The 24932-nt window shown below is 34.9% G+C and overlaps 2 protein-coding genes across 4 annotated transcripts; one reads left to right on the top strand and one right to left on the bottom strand.

The window, feature by feature from the left end:
- The first annotated feature begins 12199 nt into the window (after positions 1 to 12199).
- On the top strand, positions 12200 to 14896 carry LOC144568165 (alkaline ceramidase-like). 3 transcript variants are annotated; one of them, XM_078318410.1, is made up of 3 exons: positions 12200 to 12471; positions 13027 to 13319; positions 14018 to 14896. In XM_078318410.1, the coding sequence occupies exons 2-3, from the start codon at positions 13063 to 13065 to the stop codon at positions 14532 to 14534; spliced, it is 774 nt and encodes a 257-aa protein (XP_078174536.1). In that variant the 5' UTR covers positions 12200 to 12471; positions 13027 to 13062; the 3' UTR covers positions 14535 to 14896. The 3 variants fall into 3 exon arrangements, with proteins under 3 accessions (XP_078174536.1, XP_078174537.1, XP_078174538.1); XM_078318411.1 differs by having other exon boundaries at positions 12275 to 12471; positions 12972 to 13319; XM_078318412.1 differs by having other exon boundaries at positions 12275 to 12475.
- A 6581-nt stretch (positions 14897 to 21477) lies between these two features.
- On the bottom strand, positions 21478 to 24877 carry LOC144568164 (uncharacterized). Its single transcript, XM_078318409.1, has 4 exons — positions 24462 to 24877; positions 24054 to 24179; positions 23152 to 23498; positions 21478 to 21936 (listed from the first exon to the last, which is right to left on the bottom strand). The coding sequence occupies exons 1-4, from the start codon at positions 24598 to 24600 to the stop codon at positions 21610 to 21612; spliced, it is 939 nt and encodes a 312-aa protein (XP_078174535.1). The 5' UTR covers positions 24601 to 24877; the 3' UTR covers positions 21478 to 21609.
- Between the last annotated feature and the right edge of the window lie 55 nt (positions 24878 to 24932).

Genomic DNA, 24932 nt, shown 5'->3' with positions numbered 1-24932 from the left:
TTTAAGGTACCTTAGGTGATTGAATTCCAGTTTCGGCCGAATCTATACCATGGGCCACGGCCTATGGCCTTTTACAGGAATGGGTTCCAGTTTTTATTACTTTGGGCAGGTGCAAACTCCTTCAGCGGCGCTCATTCCGGCGAATTTGGATTATTTAAGTAACTCAAATTTTTAGTTTTGGACCCAGACCGTCCGATCTGCTCTCGCACAAATATTTTAAAAAACATGCTTTCCACCACCAACCAAATTGATCAGAATTTCGAATCGCACGGTCCGGATCCAAACTCAAAATTTGGGTTACTGTGGAAATCAGGACCCTGTTCTGTGAGAATAAAAAGTTAGACAACAACTTCATGGACGCAACACCTTAAAGAAGTATGTGAGATAAGGTGGAAGGAGTCAGAAAATCAACCATGGCATGTTAGAGCAAAACTACTCAGAAAAGGCATAACAGAATGGGTCCGTACGGTGGAGAATCCGCAAACCCGTTTAAATCAGGCCCAAACCAGATTATTGGCTTTTCAGTCACTACATCCCAGCACATAGTCCAGAGAGGTGGGAAATCGGCTATTGGAAGAATATTACCAAGCGGAGAATGACCTGTTAGATTACTGGAGGCAGCGGTCTAGGCTGCAATGGTTCACAAAAGGAGATCGAAACACGGCATTTTTTCACATCATGGCCACAAATCGCAGAAGAAGAAACATGATAACACATATTGAAACAGAAACTGGTTCGGTGGCAGTAGTAGATGCCGCGATACGATGGGAGTTTGTCGGGTCCCATAAGGAATTGTACAAGCAACCACCACAACAGAGAAGTGAGGAAGAGTTTGGCCTATACTTTGAACATGCTAATGAGACAGAGGAGGCCATGATCACAAGTGCAGACCAAGAGTTACTCTCCAGGCCGCCAACAAAAGCTGAAATCAAGGAGGCCTTTTTCCAAATGGGACCCGACAAAGCCCCGGGACCAGATGGAATTATGGCTAGGCTTCTACAGATGTCATGGGAGACCTTCAAAGAGGGGATCACAAAGGCAATAATTCAGACTTTTCAAGAAGGAAAACCACCACACGATTGGCTAAGAAGTTAGATAGTATTGATTCCTAAGATGGAAGAAGCACAAAGGCCAAAAGACTACCGGCCTATCACCATTGGGAACATGATGTACCGACTTCTAATGAAAATAATTGCAAACAGGCTTCAGTCACACATGATGCGAATTATTTCCAATAGCCAAACGGCTTTTTTGAAAGGAAGAAATATAGCCGACAACACAATCCTCATCAAGGAGGTACTGCACTCTTTCCAAGACCGTGGGTACAAGGGGAAATCTTTTGCATTAAAGGCGGATATCACGAAAGCCTTTGACACTGTCAATTGGAGGTTTGTTGCGGGTGCCATGAAATCCATTAAAATGCTTAGCCGATTAATCAACCTTATTTGTAATTGCATGGATATGAGCAAAGTCACAATCTTAGTAAATGGGCAAGGGGCTGGCTTCGTAAAACCGACCCGGGGACTTCGGCAAGGTTGCCCATTATCACCGTATCTCTTCATTCTCGTAATGGAATTCTTAACTAAACACTTCAATGAATCCCTAAGAGACAAAAAACATACAAGGCATCAAACTAGCTCACTCGGCTCCAAAGATAACACACCTGATGTATGCGGATGACTTAATTATTTTTGGAGAGGCAACCGTGGCTGAAGTAAGACATATCAAAGGCATTCTAGACCTATTTGGGGACTATTCGGGTTTAGTGGTGAACCCTCAAAAGTCTACTATTTGGTTTAGTGGAAATTGTGAACCAAAAGCAAGAGAAATGACCATGGCTGAGTTTGAGGCAAAATTGGCGCAAGAACAAGAGAAGTATCTGGGAATTCTAGTAACACAGGCAGGAGGGGCAAGAGACCTATCACACAAACAACTACTAGAAAAAGTGCAAGACAAGCTCTTGGGGTGGAAGACAAATCTGCTCTCGCATGCGGGTAGACTAACCTTGGTGAAATCGGTGTTACTCTCGCTGCCGGTGTACTACATGTCAGTGGCAAAGATACCAACAAGGACGGTAAAAGTTGTCACAACAATCATTCGCAAGTTTCTTTGGGGCAAACTCGACAAGGCAAGGTACGTATCTCTAATCGGTTGGGATAAGGTGTGTATGAAAAAAGAAGATGGGGGGGTTGAGAGTGAGGGACATTAGACTCTTCAGTGAGGCTTTGCTCCTTAAATTGGTGTGGCAGTTGGCAAGTGATCAGGATAAATTGTGGATTCAGATTTTCAAAGTAAAATATTACCCAAGAAAAGGTCTGTGGGCTAACTCAAGGGGAGGAGGGTATAGCCCGTTAGGAAGGGCAATACAACAGTTGAAAGTTTTCTTCAATGATGATCTGATGTGGCATGTGGGAGAAGGTATGAGTATTGGAGCGATAAACCAGCCGTGGTATGATGGTTGGGTACCCCAAGTGATAACATCCAATGCCCAAAGAGACAGTCGGGTAGCGGATCTTATACACGGGGACACAGGACAGTTGGACCGAGACAAAATTATAGCACTAATGGGAGAGGGGGCCCTGATACATATTGAGAATACGGCTCCCAAACCTGAGGCAAATCCTTTGATCGGTGATCGATTGATATGACTGAGCAGTACTAGGGGAGCATATACAACTAGAGAAGGGTATGAAAAATTATTTAATCAAGTGCGAGCAGCTCCACACTTCGCCCCAATTCAGATTGCCGCATGGAAGGAGGTATGGGCAAATAATCTAATCATACCACGCATACAGTTCTTTCTGTGGCGTGCAATCCATGATGGATTACCAACCCTAGCCAAACTAAGTGCAAGAATAACCACCATCAATCCAAAATGTCCAAGATGCGGCTTAGAAACTGAATATCTCATGCACACCTTGTTTTTCTGCCAAATTGCCCGGGAAACATGGAGGGCCTCGGATTTTAGAATAACAGTGGACCACCTTCCACTGTCTTTTCTAGCAGCACTGTTGCAGCTCATGCAAGGGCGCAATACAGAACAAGCCAGCATAATTGCGAGTATAGCATGGTATCTGTGGAAGGCTAGGAACGAGGCAATTTTCACAAACAAAAGGGCAACACCAGTTTCAGTCCTAGTGCAAGTAAGGAACACAGACAATAGACAGTGGAGTCAGCATGTTAAAGGAGGCAGAGATGGAGTACAAAGGCTAACCAAGGTTGCAATACCGAGTGGTACAGAAGTGTTCCTCACAGATGTATCATGGGAAGGGTCCAATAGAGCAGGTTGGGGGTTGATTTGCTATGATGAGAAATGTGAACTCTTGACAATACAATATGGGGCAACAAGGGCTATGGATCCATTACATGCCGAAGCCATGGCAATGCCAAAAACACTGAAAATGGTACTGGATCGGTATGAAGAGAGGAGGACGGTTAGGATTACCATCGTGTCTGATTGTCAGGTACTAATCAATGCAATTCATAGGAACAATGTGGAAGATTTACCAAGTTGGAGAGCAGCTCTTACAGTGGCAGAATGTGGGATAATATTCTCCCAATGCAACACTTACACTGCCATTGTCAAAGCTACGAGACAAATGATACAGGACCCACACAATTTGGCAAACTGGGCAAGACGAACGGGAAGACAGTTTCAAGGCACAATTGGTGAAGTTTCAGAATTGAACTTTACCATCCACACACAACTCAATTCGAAAGTTTTCCAGCAACAAGGAAACTAACAAAAAAGAGTCAGTGGTGGTCCTTTACAGCAGCGTACCAGCAGCTCCAAAGAAAGGGCAATGGGATTACTCAAATACTGTTGTAGCTTTTACTTAAACTGTGTACTGGTAGCAATAGATCTCTACTGTAGAATTTTTCCATTTCAGCAAATCTAAAATAGTTTTAACTTTTGCTTTAATTTTCCTGTATTAGCAAACAATTTCAAATTCAATCAAAGCCTAAGGGCCTTCGACTCAAAAAAAAAATTACATTACAGAAATTATTATTGTACTTCTTATTCGCATTTTAAAATTTATATTCTTTTTTTTTCTTTAAATAAAACTCTTTTTTATTTCTGTCTTTTGATAAAATACGTTATCTCAAACTCATCATCCTACGCCTCTTTCCCGATTTTTTTTATTAATATCCATAAATAAATAATATTACAAAAAATATTCAAGTTTTTTCATAATTTTTAAAAGTGCTCAAACTATCAAGAATTATGGCGGCTGATTTATTTTTTAGAGCCGCTAAGAATTCTTACAATTCAGGATACATACATACATATATATATATATAGTAGTAGTATCATACCCATGCGTTGCAACGGGGATATATTATAAGAAACAAATATATCAATAAAAATAATAATTATCTAAAAATTAAGACACATGTTAATAGAAAATTTATATGATTTTGTATTTTTAATTAACTTTAATTGTGATCTCTAATAACAATTTGATGATGTGATGATTCTTTATTTTTAAGTACCAATAATATCAAATAATAGCTTGATTCGAATCTAATATTAAATATCATACAACAATTCAATATCGACATATAATATGATATAAAAAAACATAAATAAAAAGTGTTATCATGTGTATGTATAGGATATATATATACACACATATTATAAGAAAAATATATACTTACACACATTCCAATTTTGTATTCTTCTTCTTCTTTGTTTCTAATGTAGAATACACACACACACACACATTGATATATTATATATTGAAAATATATTTTAAATTGCCCACACCAATATTTATAGAAACAAAGAAAGAGAAATAAGGAAATAAAAAAAAATGATTTCCATTATGATCCATATAGAAATGAAGAAGAAGTAAGGAAACAAAGAAATAAGAAAAAAGAAAATGGAAGGTGGAGTCTTCTCAATTAAAGAGAAGAAATATAGAAACAAAAAAAAATAAGGAAATGAATAAATATATCGCTAAATTTCAGAATTTTGTTCAATTTTAATTGTAACACATCGTGTGACAGCACATGTGGTGAGTATACTTTTAACTAAATTTAGACTTTTATACATAAAATAGATGCATTTAATCAAAAGAAGACAAATTATGTAATTGGAGGGCTGAGATCAAATCCAAAGTTTCATCTTTCAATCGTAGCTGTTGGCGGATTGGACACCCAACGTGCTTAATAATAGAATGGAGATATAGAGAGAGAGATGGGCTATGGTGCATTGGACCATAAATCATCGATTCAAAGTCCAAATGACCGATCCAAGTCGTTCATCTTATTCTCCATATTAATATGTGCTTGGAGACCAAATTTTATATTTTTTGAAATTTTTTTACTATTTTTTTAGATTTATTGAAAATCTGGGTGAACAGTAAAAATTTCTGGACCATCAGATCAGCGATTTTCAAAGTGGCTTAATAAATAGTAAAAAAATTCCAAAAAATGTAAAATTTGGTCTCCAAGCACATATTACTATGGAGAACAAGATGAACGGTTTGGATCGGTCATTTGGACTTTGAATCGATGATTTATGGTCCAATGCACAAGAGTGCCTATGCATTGCAATGCATCATAACTCATCTCTCTCTCTCTCTTTCTCTCTATATATATATATATATATATATATATATAGAGTTAGGCTGGGGTGCTATGGATAGCATAGTGGCCTCTATGCTACGGCTCAATATTCGAGTTTTCAAAATCCAAACGGTCGATCCGAACCGTTCATCTTATTCTTCATATTAATATCTGCTTGGAGACCAAATTTTACATTTTTCTGAATTTTTTTACTATTTATTAAGTATTTTACAAAATTGTTGATCCAACGGTGGCTGCACAAAACAGTAAAACCGTTGGATTAGCGATTTTCAAAGTGGCTTAATAAATAGTAAAAAAATTCAGAAAATTATAAAATTTGGTCTCCAAGCAGATATTAATATGGAGAATAAGATGAACGGTTCGGATCGACCGTTTGGATTTTGAAAACTCGAATATTGAGCCGTAGCATAGAGGCCACTATGCTATCCATAGCACCCTAGCCTAACTCTATATATATATATATATATATATATATATATATATATAGAGTAAGACTATCATACATTGCAATGCATAAGTATTTTTTTGTGCATTGAACTATAAATCACCAATTCAAAGTCTAAATGACCGGTCCAAACCATTCATCTTGTTCTCCATATTAATATGTACTTGGAGACCAAATTTTATATTTTTTAGAATTTTTTTACTATTTATTAAGCCACTTTGAAAATCGCTGATCCAACGGTAACAGTAAAATCAAAAGGCACCGTTGGATCAATGATTTTCAAAGTGCCTTAATAAATAGTAAAAAAATTCCCAAAAATATAAAATTTGGTCTCCAAGAACATATTAATATGGAGAACAAGATGAACGGTTTGGATCAGTCATTTGGACTTTGAATCCGGTGTTTTATAGTCCAATACACAAAAATGCATGTGCATTGTAATGTATGGTAGCTTATCCATATAATATATATATATATATATATATATATATAGAGAGAGAGAGAGAGAGAGGCTATGGTGCATTGCAATGTATAGCCTTTTTTGTACATTGGACTATAAATCACCGGATTCAAGGTCTAAATAATCGATCCAAACCGTTCATCTTGTTCTTTTATATTAATATGTGTTTGGAGACCAAATTTTACATTATTTGAAAAAAATTTACTATTTTTTTAGATTTATTCAAAATTGTTGTTTTTTTATGGTCCAAATTTGTCTGAAAACAACGATTTTCAATAAATCTAAAAAAATAGTAAATTTTTTTCAAAGAATGTTAAATTTGGTCTCCAAACACATTAATATGGATAAAAAGATGAACAATTTGGATCGGTCATTGATCTTTGAATTCGGTGATTTATAATTCAATTTACAAAAGAGTCTATACATTACAATGCATCATAGCCCATCTCTCTCTCTCTTTATATATATGTGTGTGTGTGTGTGTGCTTGGAGACCAAATCGCTAATCCAACGGTTTTACTGTTTTGTTAAGCCACCGTTGGATCAGCAATTTTCCAAGTGGCTTAATAAATAGTAAAAAAATTCAGAAAAATGTAAAATTTGGTCTCCAAGCACATATTAATATGGAGAACAAGATGAACGGTTCAGATCGATTTTTTACATTTTAAAATTTTAAATTTGGACCGTGTGTATTTCCACCCATATGCTACCGAAAGCACATTAGCCTATCTCTCTCTCTCTCTATATATATATATATACACACACACACATATTTATTTATTTAACATCATGTGGCAAAGCCGAACATTAAATTGTAAGATTTCTGATTTTTCTATTTTAATTAAATAGAAGATTTTATCATTTTTTTTCAATTGAAATATAAATATTTTTATATTTCTTTGAAAACAGATGAAATTCTGTAACAAATAATCCGGATCTACATTTTATCACTATTTGATAGAAAATTTTACGATAGAACTGATTTTACGATAAAGACTGCGACAAATAATCCGGATCAATATTTTTCAGTCAGATTTTTTTGTGGCTATAAGAATAATTCAAATATTTCTTTGTGTGTTACTGGAGAAAAAATAAAATTTTTTTGAATCTGAGTTATTGATCTCGGTTCAAAAGTCACTTCTGGATAAATAAAGAAATTCTCGTGGCCCTCTCAATACATTCAAATTCTAAGGTACTTCATCTATTTATCTATAAATGATTTTAGAAAAATATTAAAAATATTAAAAATATAAAATAGCTACTAAGGAAATAAATGGAGTACCTTAGAATTTGAATATACGAGAAGAACTATAATAATTTTTTATTTACTCAGAAGTGACTTTTGAACCAAAATCAATAAATCAGATAAAAAAATATTATTTTTTCTCCAGTAACACAGAAAGAAATATTTTAATTTTTCTTATGCCAGCAAAAAATAATGATTGAAATTTTTTTATCCGGGTTATTTTATCGTAGTCTTTATCATAAAATTCAATTCTATAGCATTCTATCTATTTTAAAAAATATGAAAAAATATTTGTAATATTTCAATAGAAAAAAAATCATAAAGTTTTCTATTTAATTAAAATAGAAAAATCAGAAATATTACAATTTAATGTTCGGCTATGTCCAATGATATCTAATTCCAAAAAATAAATATATACCTAGAACCGTTAGGAATCCTGGTTTTCCTTTCTTTCATAACCACCAGGATTTCTGGTGTCTCTCAAAGAAAGAGGAAAATCAGAAATTCTGGCTATTTAAATTTTTAATAATCCTCAAAAATCTTGGATATTTTTGTAAATTTTTATGTATTTATGTATATTAATAAAAAATCGGGCCTCTTTCATTCGTCATCATTGACCCCACTACTCCGTCGTCTCCACCGCAAACACTTCTCTTTGCCATAAAAACTAGTATTAAAATTTGTTTAAACATCTTTTTAAAGAATGTTCAAATGAAACGTAATAGTGTAAAGTGTAAACATATGAATAGTTCCAATCGGCAATTTTTTTTTTATATCATATATGTGGTATTGATAGGCCATCTGACCAAGGTCCTTATAAAATTAATATTGAATTATAAAAAAGATTTAGGTTAAAAGCTACTTTGATGAAATCAATCCAAGAGCAAATAAAATGATCAGGATGGAATATATAAGCGGCCCAACTACATGGCCCGACCCGAGGTGGGAACACCTTGATCCAATGTCCGGTTCAGAATCGGCTTAAGATCACCTCCAATAACCGTCTGTATAGAGCGGGTGCGACTTAATCACCGCTTTTATGCGGACGTTACTGTCCATTATGCGACCCCCGCATTATGTGTATGCGGATGTCGCTGCGTTCCACGTAAGCTTGGTCGCCCCATTGCGATCCCCTCTGACAGTTTTGACAACACGGGATGTCAGGACTGAAGAAGACTATTTAAGGTGAACAGTTCTATTGAATCGGGGCTGACACTTTTACTACTCAAGACACGGTATAGGGTAGAGTTATAGTGCCTCATAATTTCTCTCGGGTTCTTAATTAATCCCGACTTTATATCTCGGACTGTCTCCGCGAGACGGGACACCACACACACGTACACATTCAGTCATAAAACCTATTACGGACCTCGAGTCTTACCAAAACTTAGACAGTATCAGGTATAAACACGTTTTGCGTTTCATTTCGAACAATTTCTGTAAAAGGTATGAACACTTTTGTTAGAAAACACGGTGCCTTGCTCCGAGTTATCTCAAATGGTGAGTTCAGATTCGGACCATCGGATTTAATAAAATCATCATTGATATTAAAGAGTTCGTACATTAACTAACGCGTGGGCATTGGTATGAATGAATCTTTGACCAGTGTATTATAGAATGTCGGCAAGGGGTGATCCGTATCCTCCCAGGTATCAGACTCAACACAATTGAAATGGACGGTCCATATTTAATTTTCAGCCGGTGGATGCTTGGGATGGCGTTAGGGGCATTATTATTTGTTCTTTGAGATTCGTGCCAAGTTGAAAATTTCAATTTCAAACCGTCCTATTCAATTGTACTCGGGATGTGAATTCGGCAAGAGGTGGGGCTCCGGCCGAAATTTTTATTAGTAGAAAATATATTAAAAAAATATCGAGATTAGAGAACGTTTTTGATTTTTTTCAAGATATAGGAAAAACGTTTTGATTTATCACGGTCTCTGGCCGTTATGACTTATTATGGCCAGGTTTAGCGTAAATCTTCCCTCTTATACTTATTAATTAACTTTAAAAAAAAAATTGGCCATTATAGACTTTCACGGCCAGGATTTTTTTTTTTTAAAGTTAAATGGCTGCACCCTGCAATCTATCTGGCTGTTGAATGAAATCACAGTATGTTTCCTGGCCGTGACTATCAATAACGGCCAAGAATATTTATTTTTATTTTTTTATTAGTAAGTTAGTGATTAGCATCACTAATTCTGACCGTGATAAGCCATAATGGTCAGATGCCGTCATAAATCAAAACATTTTCCTTATATCTCGAAAAAAATCAAAAACGTTATCTAATTTCGATATTTTTTTAATATATTTCTTATTAATAAAAATTTCGGGGGGCTCCGGATCCCTTGAAAAGTCATGTGCCCATTCACTCAAATAGAAAGTTTTTCCATTTGAATTTTTTTCTTTAAATTTTATACTTCAATTCAAAAGAAACGAAAAAGTAACTTGTCTGACTTGAAAAGTCATGTGGCCAAGCACTCAAATAGAAATGTAAAACATTTTCTTTTTCTTTTCTACTTTACTTCTAGAACCGCCGCTTTTTATATTTCTTAATTATATATCTCAATGATAGTGATGCTTGCTATTAATTTGTTTAGATGGTACGGATGTCGGCATTATATAACAAATGTATCATATATCACGCACGCTATTAAGACCAAAATATTTGCAACGGGCAAAATTTGATAAAGAACAAAGAAATTTGCAAAAGGCAAAAAAAAAAGACAGCAAATTTAGTAACAGGAGAGTATAATTAGGAAATGGAAGGAAATTAATAAGCGAAACTAGAATGAATGAGGCAACAAAAACGGGAACAAATTTGTATATTTGCAGTGGGCATATTTTTAAATATACCATACTAAAAAAAAAAAAAACCAAATAATAACGTTTTATGAAAAATTCGAATTTTGACACGGCCGCATCCTTAGATGCGGACCCCTTTTCTGAGGGCCACATCTAAGAAATGCGGACCATTAATGGAAGCCGCATCCCCTAGTTGCGACCCTCCCCTTTTTTTTTTTTTTTTTTTTCCTTCTGCTATTCAAACCACCTCATATGCCGAAATATTTGACCAATTCAAACCATCTCATATGCTATTCCTTCGACTAACAGAGAGAAGGAAAATGGGGTAAAAAAGGGAGAGAGGGGCCACATATAGGGGATGCGAACTCTATTTATGGTCAGCATTCTCTAGATGTGGTTCCACAAAAGGGGTCCGCATCTAGCGGATTCGGTCAGAGTATTTTTCAAATTTTTAGGATTTTGTGGTTATTTGGTTTATTTTTTTTAGAATATGATATTTTTAAAAATTTCGGGGCATGTTGTTCCGAGAAATATATAGTCACCAAATGATATTTCTTAAAAGGAGCATTTGTTTGATATTTTAATGCAAGGATGTTTCAACCTCATAAGTTCATGAAGTCCTAAAATGTTATAAAATTTTGGTGTCATAAAATATTACAAATGCTGTAAAATTAAATAAAGTTAAAAATACGTAACCAGAGAAATAGAGAGAAGAATAGCATAATTTTTATTCTCTTTCTTTGTGTCTTTTTTCTCTGTGTATTAAATACAAGTTTACCTGCTCTCTATTTATTGGCTAAAAATTATACATGTAAATTAATTCCACAAATAAATGGTCAGTGGAAGTAGTGAAAATTAATAGATAGTGGGGAGACGAAGATGAATGATCATCCACACACATAAACCATATTTAATTTGATTTATAACAAGAAACTTATTGTTTTATTTATATTTTAATTAAGTAAATGTCGAAGTTAAACTGTTTATCTTGTGCTTTATCCTTAGAGACACAGGCACATGAAACTATTATCATTTTTGAAATTCAATTTATACTTAGATAAAATAGTAAAAAAATGCATTAAAATAAATCAACCATAGTTAACTTGATTCATTCCTTTTCGGACCACTTGATCTAGTATTTTACGTGCATACATCACTGCATGAAAATGAGCAAGATCAATAGTTAGTACACATAATTTGAGTTTCAAAATTAGGGTGCTCTTAAGCTAGTACACATAATTTGAGTTTCAAACCATAGTTAATTTGAGTTTCAAAATTTTAAGTATCAACAAAAAAAAGTTAGTACACATAATTTTGAGGTATAAAATAGATGTTCGTATTAGAATCCTCTTTTAAAATTTAGTGTAGTTCTAGGTATAAACAACCAACTCGTATATATGTTACATTCATTTAATATCTTGAGAATATTATTCAAATTTAATATACACTCCATTTAAGGAATATATTTATTATTTAATATGAAGAAAACTAATAAATTACTGATCTATAACTGTATAAATAAAATTATTATTTTCCATAAATAAAGATGCTTAATACAAACCTCATATTATAATTAAATAAAAAAATCAGGAAGCATAGTCGGCAAACCAATACTCCAAACATATACGGCCTAGAAAATTGTTTCCAGCTTACTTAGAAAGCATCGAAAGATTCGGAACCCTAAACCCGCCAGACCCATTTCTTTCCCCTGCTCCTCTTTGTTTCAATTTAATTAATGAAACCCTAAATACATACATACGTAAACACTACCAAAAAGAAAAAAGAAAAGAAAAGAATAATGGGGCTTTTTTTCCCGATCAACATTCATCAATCACACCCCCTGTGAAGAACTGGTAAAGAAATCAAATCTGAAGAATCAGCCTGTCACCAACAAACTAGAAGAATCGAATCGGCGTTACTCGGCTGTAAGTTTGATGAATCAGGCTGCCTCGATTCAATAGTTTTTAAGCCCAATAAGCGACCCATTGGGGAAAATCGCACAATAACCGGATCGCATCGTCGGTTGCCGATTCCGGGTTGAATAGCCCGAGTCCGAAGCAATACGGGTGTTGGGGAGGCGCAGGGGAGGAGGGGGTGGTGCTTTTGGGGCGCTACTTAACTGAGCTATAACCATGTCGAATAAATTTTTTAGATTATTCGAAATTACATTTCACTGAGCTATAACCCTTCATTGTTTTTTCCTGTTGATGCTGTTAAATTCCCTACCTGTTTTCTTTACTTGTTGTTTATGTCTGGTATTAGTATTAGTATTAGTATTACACCTGTTAGTTTCATTACCAGTATATTTTTGTTATGACTTATGGTAATGTTTGTGTAATCTCGTGGATGATTTCAGATAGTTTGATTACAAGTTTCTATATATGCTGGACAGATGAATTTATTAATTGATATTACATCCATAGAGCAAATGTTTTTCTACACAATTTGATTAAGTCCCAACTTTTTTATCTCAAATTCAGATACGCCGACCAAAGAGAACACGCGCACGCGAAAGGATGGACGAGTCTGTGGTGGCGAGTTTCTGGGGACCTGTAACATCCACAACCGAGCATTGTGAGGCAAACTACACACACTCTTCCTACTTTGCAGAGTTCTACAATACCATCTCAAATGTGCCATGCATCCTCCTTGCATTGATTGGGCTCATAAATGCAGTACGGCAGGGCTTTGAGAAGCGGTTCAGTGCGCTTCACCTCTTTAACATGATACTTTCAATTGGCAGCATGTTGTTCCATGCAACCTTGCAAATTGTGTAAGTCTGTCGGATTCTGTTCCTTCTCTTTTGGGCTGTGTTTGTGAATCTTCTCTGGAAATAAAAATCGTCTGACTGGTGTAGCTGAGAAGGTTTCCATAGGATCCCATTTGAAATTTCGTTGTTAAATACTTAAATGTAATGAGATACAACAGGAGGTTTGGTTATCTGAGTGAGGCTTTGCAAAGCGCAGATTGGTCCGTGCTATGGATCTTTCTGACAAATAGTCGACCTGAACTGCTCAACATAATCTCCACATGAAAATTTACTAGGAGATCAAAGTTTATATTTTTTTTATAATTTTTGTACTATTTGTTTAGATAGGTAGACAATCATTGCTTTTGGATGGTCTAGAATCTTTAGATCACATTATTTTCTACTTACCTAAAAACATAGTAAAAAAATTAAAAATAATATAAAATCTGGTCTCCAAGTTCATTTTCATATGGAGATCATGTTGAATGGTTTGGATGACTATATTAAACTTTTAAAAATGAAGATATGGATCCATAGCACGGAACGACATGTGCTTTGCAAAGTACCATAGCCTCACTCTGGTTATATTTGTATCATATAGGATTGGAAGGGTTCTAATTTTCAACTCAATTCTACTTTGATTTAATTATTTGAAATCTTCCTATTTTATTGATTTTTATCCCAAATTTTAAGAATCCTTGGTTTTGTTTTCGAATCTACAGATTGCAACAGAGTGATGAGACCCCGATGGTATGGGAGATCCTTCTTTATGTGTACGTGCTCTACTCCCCCGACTGGCACTATCGCAGCACGATGCCGACCTTCTTGGTCTTCTATGGCGCCTCCTTTGCAGTGCTTCACTTCTTCTTTCGCTTAGGCATCATGTTCAAACTGCACTATATCGGCCTCTCTCTCCTTTGCCTCCCACGCATGTACAAGTACTACATCCAGACCAAGGACCACGCCGCCAAGCGCATTGCCAAGTTGTACGTGGCAACCATCCTGCTCGCAAGTGTGTTTTGGGTTGTAGATCGCGCCTTTTGCAAGAAGATGAATGGTTGGTACATCAATCCACAAGGCCATGCATGGTGGCATGTTCTCATGGGGTTCAATTCGTATTTTGCAAACACGTTCTTGATGTTTTGTAGAGCTCAGCAGCTTGGGTGGGACCCACGCATCGAGAGGATGTTCGGGTTCTTGCCATATGTTAAGATCCGCAAACCCGATAAGAAGGATTGATTGTTCCTTTTCTCCCCCCTTTGGTCTATCTTTTTTTCCCCGGAGTGTACGGGCAAGCAAGCTACAAAAATTGTACATGAATGGGGTTTATCGAGTCATTTATTCTTATTGCTAGATTTTGTTAGTACGAGTGAAGCTTGCTTTGTACCATACTTTATTCATCTCTTTTCTTTCTTTTTCCACCTTTTTTTTTTTTCCTTCTTGGGTTCATTTATGATTCCATTATAGTGCATTCGCATGTAGACATTAACTGAGTTCAATTTTGGTTCTACTAACTGTGTTCGCGATCTAAAGTTTGGTTGACAATTCAGGCAACTTCTGCTCAAACTGTATGCCATTTTGTATCTCAAGTAATTAGTGAATAGTGATGTCATTTTGTGTAAAATTATTCTTAAGTTGAATGCTGAAAAGTTTAGCTGTCTTTTGCGTCATTTTTTCTTCCTTGTTTCTAGCATTGTATCTACTCTGCTTTACACCAAATTGTTTTCTCTAGCTTTGCTTCTATTTTTTTTTAAAAAGAAGAAGCGGGGACCCATTGATTACATAGAAGGCCACATAAGAAATTCAACTTCTAAATTTTTTTAATTTCATACAAAAATGTGAACCACTGTTATAGAAAATCCAAATAACTAAATATTTACTATTTAGAATTAGAAATACCTAAAGAATGAAATTTTACGGTTTCTTCCGCGGGATCAAAATTCCCTACCCTCTATTAAAATTTTGTATTATTTTTATATAATTTCTATAATAAAAAAATAGGTGCGACTGGGTTCCACATCTAAGCTGGCATGCACCCGATTTGCATAATTGCATGGACAGAGTATACTTTTTTTTAATTACAATTGACCGCAACTCAAGAATAGAAGCAAAGGAAAGCATAATAATTAATGAGTCAATTTATTTTTTAATAACAAGTTAAATAAATAAAAGAGTATAGAAAAGAATGTTAAGTTTGATGGCCATATGCCCCATATGAAATATTACTATGATGCTTTTAATGGAAAAGGGGGCTAGGTTGTGAACGGGCTTGTACTAAAATTAAGTTATGGGCTATATTTTAAATAATATTCCTAGGGATTTATAAATACAAAATGATATTCCTAGGGATTTAGAAATACAAAAAATTGAGGAAAGAAAGAAGAGTAAAAAGGGTAATAATAACCATTAGTGTCCCTTTTATATGTTCTTAATTTGTCGATTTATCTGACGTTGCATATAAAATGTGGTATGTAGAATCAACGTGTAAGTCTAGCAATTTACACACAAACATACTTTTTGCAAGTTTTTGCAATAAAAACTTCTTATATGATTGAAATTTGAAAATACTTCATAAGTTTGTGTAAATTTTTGTTACCTCTGACTAGGGATGGCAATGGGCTGAGCCCACGGGTATTTTGCCTAGCCCAGGCCTAGCCTGCCTGTTAAAAATCAATGGCCCGCCTGCCTGGCCCAAACTAACGGGCTTGAAAATTTAGGCCCGGCCTGCCCATGGGCCTTTCCTCCAAGCCCAGGCCTGCCCATACCTGCCTGTCTGTGCCCATGGGCTGCCTTACCCGGCCCGGCCCTAACATGCCCAACCAACTAACAATATTTTTTTTATATAATCAACAGTTCAGCACAAGCATAAATTAATAGCAAGCATATACTAAAAAATATATATCCAAGGTGAGATGGCAGCACAGCCCTAAGCATAAATTAATACTACGCAAAACAGCACAGCAACAAAAGTTCCAATACACAGCAAAACAACACAACAACAAAAGTTCCAGCACAGCAAAACAACAACACAACAAAGTATAATTTAATACTAAGCTAAAAATAAAAATTTAACAGTTACACATTATTTAGCACCTAAGCAACAAGCACTCTTCACCTAATTATTCTCTTGCTCCAACCTGCTAGGAATACCAATATTATGATATAGTACAAAATGCTAATTCATTTACTGTTTTACAAATTATAGTTTTAGTAGTTCATAAAAAAAGAGTTACCTCAACACCTCAACATCATTAGTAATTACAAAGCACTACTCTTCCTCTTCTTCTATTGCTCTGATCTGCATAATTAATTCAATTATGTTGTTTAATAAAAATAAATTTGTATAAACTAGTTTAATTTCATCTATAAACTATTTAATGGCAGCAGTCATCAAACAAAAGCAACCAGTACCAACAAGGAGCACATCTCAAGAATACCTGAAGACCCCTTTTACAAACAAATGGCAGCAGAATTTAGTGATATGGATCCAAGCAAATTTAGAAAACAGTTCCAAACTAAAAATAGAATGATTGCTCTAATTACCTCACATATTTGAATATTTGCATCGCCTCTGAATTTATCCAGAAAAGGAAAGCTCCAAGATTCTATCATTCTCTGTCAACAGAGACATGAAGACTATTAAAATTACTAAAATTTAAAAGATCCAAGATTTCAATAATCTCTACAAAATTGTGCTAATAATATACAGCCAACAAGTATTTTGAATTAGTAGTTCATTTACAATCTATTGATTAGACTTGTCACTTGTCTTCCTTTTCATTTTCACAACTTGTAATCTCTAATTTCATGATATTAGACTTAGAAATCTCAGAACTTCTAAAACTGCACAGTTCTTTAAATTTGCATGTGAAAAATGATATAAATGAAAACAGCTTGCATTAGTAATTTCATGATATATTAGACTTAGAAAAAATGATAAATTTGCATGCGAAAAAATGATAAAAAAAGAGTTACCTTGACATCATTAGTAATAACAAAGTATTGAACCACTGCTCTTCTAATTCTTCTATTGTATTGACCCTGCATAAAATGTGGTATGTAGAATCAACGTGTAAGTCTAGCAATTTACACACAAACATACTTTTTGCAAGTTTTTGCAATAAAAACTTCTTATATGATTGAAATTTGAAAATACTTCATAAGTTTGTGTAAATTTTTGTTACCTCTGAGGCTCTGACAATGTTGATAATCCCCTACAACTTCGTTATTATCTGTGGGGATTCTTATTAAATCTGACGGTGTAGATAATCCTACACAAACCGACAAACGGCACATGGTAGTAGGGGACTCGTGTTTGGTAAACGGGCCGGACCGGGCCGGGCCGGGCGGTCCGGGCAAAACCCGGGCACGGGTAGCCACGGTCACGGGCGTCACGGGCACACGGGTACAACGGGCCGGGCATCACGGGTTTTTTTTTCAAAAATCCTGCCCTGCCCGTTTAATACCCGTGCCCGTCACGGGTTCGGGGGCAGGACGGTCCGGGTACGGGGGGCCGGGCGGTCCGGACCGATTTTTTTTTTTTTCTGTTTTTCTGTTTCTGTTTCTGTTTCTTTTTTTTTCGCTTTTTTCGCTTTTTTTTTGTTCTGTTTTTTGTTCTGTTTTTGTTCTGTTTTTTGTTCTGTTTTTGTTCAGTTTTTTTGTTCAGTTTTTTTGTTCTTTTTTTTTGTTCTTTTTTTCTGTTTTTTTTTCTGTTTTTTTTTCTGTTTTTTTTCTGTTTTTTTTTCTGTTTTTTTTTCTTTGAAAATCAATCAATTATAAATCCAAATTCATACCTATTAAAATTCATTTGACATAGTAATTATATTTGTTAAAAATAGATTATAACCTATAAAAATTCTGATTTATTTGTTCACTCTCCATTTGAAATATAAGTAATTATATTTGTTTTTGAACTCAATAATTTTTGTTATAATTAACACATTTTAATTGCTTATGTAATTATATCTTTCCTATAAAAATAAATAATACATATATACAAGACAAAATAAGAAAATCAAAAGATAAAAATTTCATTTGTTGTGAATTAAAGTCATAAATACTCAATTTTGAAAATAAAAAATTAATTGAGATAAATGAAGGAAAAATAACATTGAAGTAAAGGAAATTACAACTAGCAACTGATAGGTCGCGTTTGAAAATAAAAGTAATACAACGTTGAGATAATCCTAATCGAAATCAGAGTTCCACTGCTTCTTTCGTTTTCTTTTTTGCCTGCTTCGCTTAGACTTGTCTAAGGCGCAGGATGGGCATATAAAATGCTTGAACCTTATATTCTCCCTTGTGCGTGTCGGGTAGGCGCTAATGCAGGAAGGGTGGAAAGTTTGCAAACATTCTACGCAACAGAACATCTCACTCCTCTTCCCATATTGGTAACAGGGATTGCAAAAATCTACCGGTTCTTTGTTTGTACGTTGTTGGGACTTTTCATGAAGGTTCTCGGGGTTTTCTTCTTTCATAAGTTCATCGAGATCTCTTGAGCGGAAGTAGGGGAGGGCTCGTGTACGAGATTCCGCTGAGGGCTCTGCAATCGGGCTGAGAGCTCGCGTATGAGATTCCGCTGTGTTGGCACTCATTCTTAATAGAATAAATATAACCTATTCAAAACAAATCAAATCACTTCACATATTAAAAAAAAAATCTAACATCTTTTATTAACATATTAAAAATAAATCCGAATTTCAAAAAATAAAATCTAACATATTCAAAACAAATCAAATTACTTCACATATTCAAAAAAAAAAATCTAACATCTTTATTTAACCTATTAAAAATAAATCCGAATTTCAAAAATAAAATCTAACCTATTCAAAACAAATAAAATTACTTCACATATTCAAAAAAATAAATCTAACATCTTTTATTAACCTATTAAAAATAAATCCGAATTTCAAAAATAAAATCTAACATCACATATTCAAAAAAAAAAAATCTAACATCTTTTATTAACCTATTAAAAATAAATCCGAATTTCAAAAATAAAATCTAACATATTCAAAACAAATCTAATTACTACACATCTAACAAATCTAACATAAACTAAATAAATCTAACAAATCTAACATAAAATAAATCTTACAAATCTAATTACTTAACAAATTTAATAAATGTAACATTCAATAAATATAACAAATCTAATTACTTAACATTCAATAAATCTAACATAAACAAAATCTAACATTCAATTTAAATTCTAAATTTCTCTACAAAAATAAATCTAACATCAAATTTAATTTTTAAATTACTCTACAAAAATAAATCTAATATTCAATATTTCAATCTAACAAAATTTAATCTACCAAAATGTAATCTACCAAAATGTAATCTACCAAAAATTAATGTTACCTTTTTAATTTCGCGGGAAAATCTTCGAGAATACCTTCGTAATTCCGTTTGCGTTTGCGTGTTTGCGTTTGCGTATTTGTTAAATTAGCTACTATATTTTTTTTAACAATAAAATTAAAATTGGAGAATAATAAAAATATTGAGAATGAGATTGAGAAAATGAGAGATGAAAATATTGAGAGAGATGTGAAAATTTGTAAGGAATGGGTGTATATTTTATAGAATTTTGTTTGGAGGGATTAAAATTTGAATTTAAAAAAAAAAAAAAATGGGTAGGGGTCCGAGTAGAAAGTGGGGTTGTGGGGGCATGGGGGGGGGGGGGGGGGGGGGGGGGGGGGGGGAATTTGAGTTAAAATTTTGAATTTTAGATCAAAAGTAAAAAAAAAAAAAAATCTGCCACGGGCGCACGGGTTCACGGGCGTCACGGGTACAGGTTACGGGTACGAGGGTCCGGGTTATCACGGGCATTTTTCCAAAAAACCGGGTCTGGCCCGTTTAATACCCGTGCCCGTGTACCCGTGCATACCCGTGGCACGGGCACGGGCGGACCGGTCTGGGTTGGGCCCCCGGGGGCATTTACCAAACACTATAGGGGACAGCAGAACCAACCGTTCGATCTGCTTCAAACACTCTAGATCAAAATAAGTATCTCCATTTCTAGGGGTGTCAATGATACCCATTGACTCTACCCGTATCGCATTCGATAAGACGGGTATGGATAATTTTTTTTTTCGTTTGCTTATTAGGTATGGATATGGGTACAGGTAAGGATTTTTTTTCTTTAGATAAATAGATATGGGTACGGGTAAATGATATTTCATACCCGTTGGGTAACAGATGATTATATAAAATAAATTACATCATAAGAAAATTTATGCATGTTATTGTAAGAATAATATTATGCTAAACATGTTATTTTTTTATTTGAATGTTTTGTTATTTAGTTAACAGATTGAATTTGTTAGAAAAGTTATTTGTGATTTTGATTTGTTTTACTTTATAAAAATATTATTAGTTAGAATTGATTGTATATTTGTATTCAATGGTTTAAATAGTGATTATAACGGTATAGCGGGACGGTTAAAAAAAAAAAGTAATTGCACTAAGTAGCTAGTTATATATCACCCATAGCGCCATAGTTTTTAGGGTCCGAAAAAGGCTATAGTGTAGCTATAGCTAGCTATTTAGAACACTGTTTGTATTTTAATTTTATATATTAGTAATTGTGATTGCATATGTATGACATGATAAATTTTGATTATTTATTTGTAAAAATAATAAAATTATTATGCTTGTATTATTCGTTATTCGTTCACTACAGTTTCGTTATCTGCTAATTTTAATGGATATGAGTGGAATAAGATAAAATAAATTCTTAACGAATATAGATAGAAGAGTAAAGCTAGGGTGTGATGTGCTCACTAAGAGAGTTTGGTGAGCACAACTCCAAAAGTTTATCGGATTGACTTTAAACGCCAAATCCAAATCGTTGAAATCCATGTGCTTCATGAGTGATGCATGTGCATGCAAAATTTTGAAAGTTTTGAGTTTATTTGCTACACGGTCAAGCGGTCAAAGAAATAACTGGTTACATAATGTGGTTTCCAGATTAATCTGTTTCATTTGTAATATAATTGTGTTAATTTTATTTTTGTTTTACCTTTCTTACTTCCTCAACTCTTCTAATTTCATACCTATGTGTTAAACTAATGAAATTTGGGGCCTAAACTCCCCATATATTCTTAAAAAAAAATATGGGCTTAAATGAACCAGCACCTATAGTTTTGCCTGATTGTACCAGGTTGAAGCGCACAAAACATTTCCAGAAGTGCATAAACATTTAGTATAAAATAATTCTAATTTTATGCTTTTTATGCTACAACAATTTTGCTTTACAGATTGCTCAATCACGCATCAACAAAACCAGGAGATTAAAAACAAAAAACTCCTCTTAACGCTTAGCATCCTTTCTTTTTCTTGCCTGGGCCCGCTGCCACTTCTTTTTCGGCACAAGCTTGTTCTTAGGTTTCAGTTTCACCTCAGGTGAAAATTTAAAATTGGGGTCCCGCATGCGCGCTTGTATGTCCTTGAAGAATTGCATGTTCAGTTTCTTGGGCCCACCTTCCCTCAGCTCAGCATACTCAGGACCCGACACAATATTTTCAAATGCTCCAATTAAAATGTCAATGTCGGTTATCACCTCATAGACATTCATGTAACGACCGTCAGGTCCTTTCTTGAGTTTCTTCAGTGCATTTTCAACTGCTAATTTCCTAGCCTGTGATGGGCCCATAGGTTAGTGCTCACATTGGATACAAGAGTGAGGCTACGAAATTATGCATAGCGCATATTGGTCGGTACTATGGATCAATATTTCCATTTTCAAAGTCCAAACAATCGATCTGAACCATTCAATTTGATCTCAATATGAAAATGTACATGTAAATCAAAATTTACATTTTTTAGAATTTTTTTACTATTTTTTTTAGATAGGTAGAAAATCACTTGATCTAAAGATTCAGACCATTCAAAAGTAGTAAGAAAATTCTTTAAAATGTAAAATTTACTTTGCAAGTACATATTCATACGAAAATCATGTTGAAAGGTTTAGATTGACTATTTGAACTTTGAAAACAAAAATATTGATCCGTAGTATGGACCAATTTGAGCTATGCATAATACCATAGCCTCACTCTTGGATGTAAATACTTTGCCAACTTATTAGCATAATTGCTCATTGATTCTATACACATTGTGAATGGATTTTGTAAAACACTTAGGCACAGTTGAACACAAAAATGTTCCTAGCATAAATTGGCTATAGTTTGCTTCATCTTTTCTTGTACCAATTTAGTACCACCTGATGTCCAGTACTAATTCATGTACTAAAGCAATACTAGAAAATCACTAGTCTGAGTGATACTCTACAGATCACAGTATCAGTTGTAACTCGTACCGGTACCTAGCAGACCACTCTGAGCATAACAGGATATATCAAAACTTCTAAAGCAGTAAGGAAGAACAAAAAATAACTGACAAAATGAAAACATAAACAACTAAAACAAAACTAAAGTCAAGGCATATAACTATTATACCAAGCGGCATCAAGGGCGGAACTAGAAAATTTAGATGGGGAGCTGAACATAAAATGCATAATATGTGAAAATACATAATGTGTGGTCCTTGGGATGTGAAAATATATAAATGAAATTCACTAACCACTAGGCAAGCACAACTTAGCATTCCATGAATATAAAAACTTAAAAAAAGGAAAATTCAATTAAATTAAATTTGTGTCAAGATGCATTCTTGATTAAAATTGAAGCGCATCGAACCTTTGTTGTATCGAAGCACACTTGGTAGGTGTACATTGCAAAGCACCATAGCCTCACTCATTAAATTTCAATATACATGCTTAATTTTTTTTGAAATCATGGGGGCTGCTAAGCTAGATCCGCCTATGAGCAGCATCACACAAAATTCGCAAACATACCTGTTTTCCAGGAGACAGCTCGGGCGGTTCCTCTTCAGCCTTGAGCATCTCCGAAATGGTACGGTACTTGGGCATCTCGTCAAAGTCAAAAACCTTGTCGATATATGCATCGCTCTTCTCATTGGGGTGTGGTTCGGTGGGCACATCGTCATCGTCATCATCCTCGGTGCCGCTCCACAGACTCATCTCGTCGTCATCGCTTGAGGGGCATATGCTCCTCAGCTCATCGCTGTCGTCCGCATCTATCAGGTTTGAGTTTTCTCTTGCTTTCTGCTTCACTTTTCTCATCTCCTTTTCTAAGTCGGTTTGGTTTGTGGTGCTTTCCTCTTCATTTTCATCTTCACTCCCTGTCATTTCCATTACGTTAGGTTAGAACGAAAATTCAAATTTAAATTCAAGCATGGTAACTTGTCGGAGATATTCTCTTAGATTGAGGCTTTTCTTCAAAGTTGGATTACATTGGGGTTCTTGATTGTATATTATTGTAATGTATTTTCTGATTCTTTTATTCAACTGGTAGAGTGGCAGTTTGTTAGTATTTCCTTCTTACAAGTCTAATGGCAATAACTATGAACCATTTCACAAACTCTTTTCACCTGATTGGGGTTAGTTTAAACTGAGGGTATATCGGGTTGAAGCTTGATTGCACAATTTAAAAATTAATGTGGGGAATATGAAGATAACTAGAAAGAAATTGTGGTGACATGGAAAATTAGGTCAAAAAAGTGAATATTTGTAAACAGGGTAGAGTACCTCACTAGTACCATCACACCAAATTACCAAAATCAATTTACAGGAATGAACCAGAAGAAATTGACATCCTACTACAAACTAAACAGATGACACACAACACATAGTAACTGGGGATGACAATCAGTACACTACTAGGATTGGTACCGTACCAGTCCAGAGACAATCTTCTTCATCCACATCCTGAGCCCATGCTTTCCTGAATTCTTCATCTCCTGGCCTTCTTCCTTTGCCGAATAAGTCGTAATGTGGCGGGTCTCTAGTGTAAAACCGTGATCCTACAAGAGTGTCCAAATGATCAACCAATGATAGCCTCATGTCCATGGGTGAAATCAACCCAAACAGGCATATTATCAAACACCTTACGGTAATAATGAATCAGAAATTATTTGACAAAATTGACACCCAAAATAACAACAAACAGTCATGGCCATGAGAATCCCTTAGTATAGAAGAAAGAAGCTACCTTATTACTCAATAATTAATAGAGTAAACACATCAAACACCTTATGGGCATGAGTTTTAGTATGGAATAAGACAGAGAAAGATGACGTAGGTACCTCGGATCGTTCGAGTCAAAGAAGCGTCATTACAACAACACCCGCGAAACAACCTGGAAAACACTTCGTCAACCTGTAGAACTTGTGACTGGAGCGTACGGTCTCGAAGAAGACGGAGAGATGGAAGAAAGCGTGCCATGGAGGGAGTTAGTGAGAGCAGTGTTATAAGATAACGGAGGTCTCCAGTTATTGTCTTTTAGAAGAGAACACCGGAATTCATATCACAAAAGGTAACAGAATATTTATGTTGAGATCCTCACCGTTCAATCATAATCGGCACGAATATATGAAAGTCCACCTTGCATTCTACCTTGGATCGGATTGCTCGGATTCTGACGGACGGTCCTGATATAAAATAAATTTCTGTTACCTCGGAGGATTTGGAGCCAGTAACAATGAGCGCTGGGCTGCCTTTCGATCGGACAATTAACACGGGCCGATCAGATGGGCCGGATTCCGGGTGAACAAATA

This window comes from Carex rostrata, chromosome 17 (assembly GCF_964058835.1).
Source record: "Carex rostrata chromosome 17, lpCarRost1.2, whole genome shotgun sequence".
Classification (NCBI taxonomy): Eukaryota; Viridiplantae; Streptophyta; class Magnoliopsida; order Poales; family Cyperaceae; genus Carex; species Carex rostrata.
The sequence above is the reverse complement of the archived record's forward strand: the minus strand, read 5'-3'. Positions and strand labels throughout refer to the sequence as shown.

Bases quoted from the DNA above. Each gene is read 5' to 3' on its own strand.
- LOC144568164 (XM_078318409.1), bottom strand. From the start codon at position 24,600: ATGGCACGCTTTCTTCCATCTCTCCGTCTTCTTCGAGACCGTACGCTC. The intron at 24,180-24,461 runs GTACCTACGTCA...ACACTCTTGTAG, and splicing joins TTTGACTCGAACGATCCGAG to GATCACGGTTTTACACTAGA. The intron at 23,499-24,053 runs GTACGGTACCAA...TGGAAATGACAG, and splicing joins AGAAGATTGTCTCTGGACTG to GGAGTGAAGATGAAAATGAA.
- LOC144568165 (XM_078318410.1), top strand. From the start codon at position 13,063: ATGGACGAGTCTGTGGTGGCGAGTTTCTGGGGACCTGTAACATCCACA. The intron at 13,320-14,017 runs GTAAGTCTGTCG...TCGAATCTACAG, and splicing joins CATGCAACCTTGCAAATTGT to ATTGCAACAGAGTGATGAGA.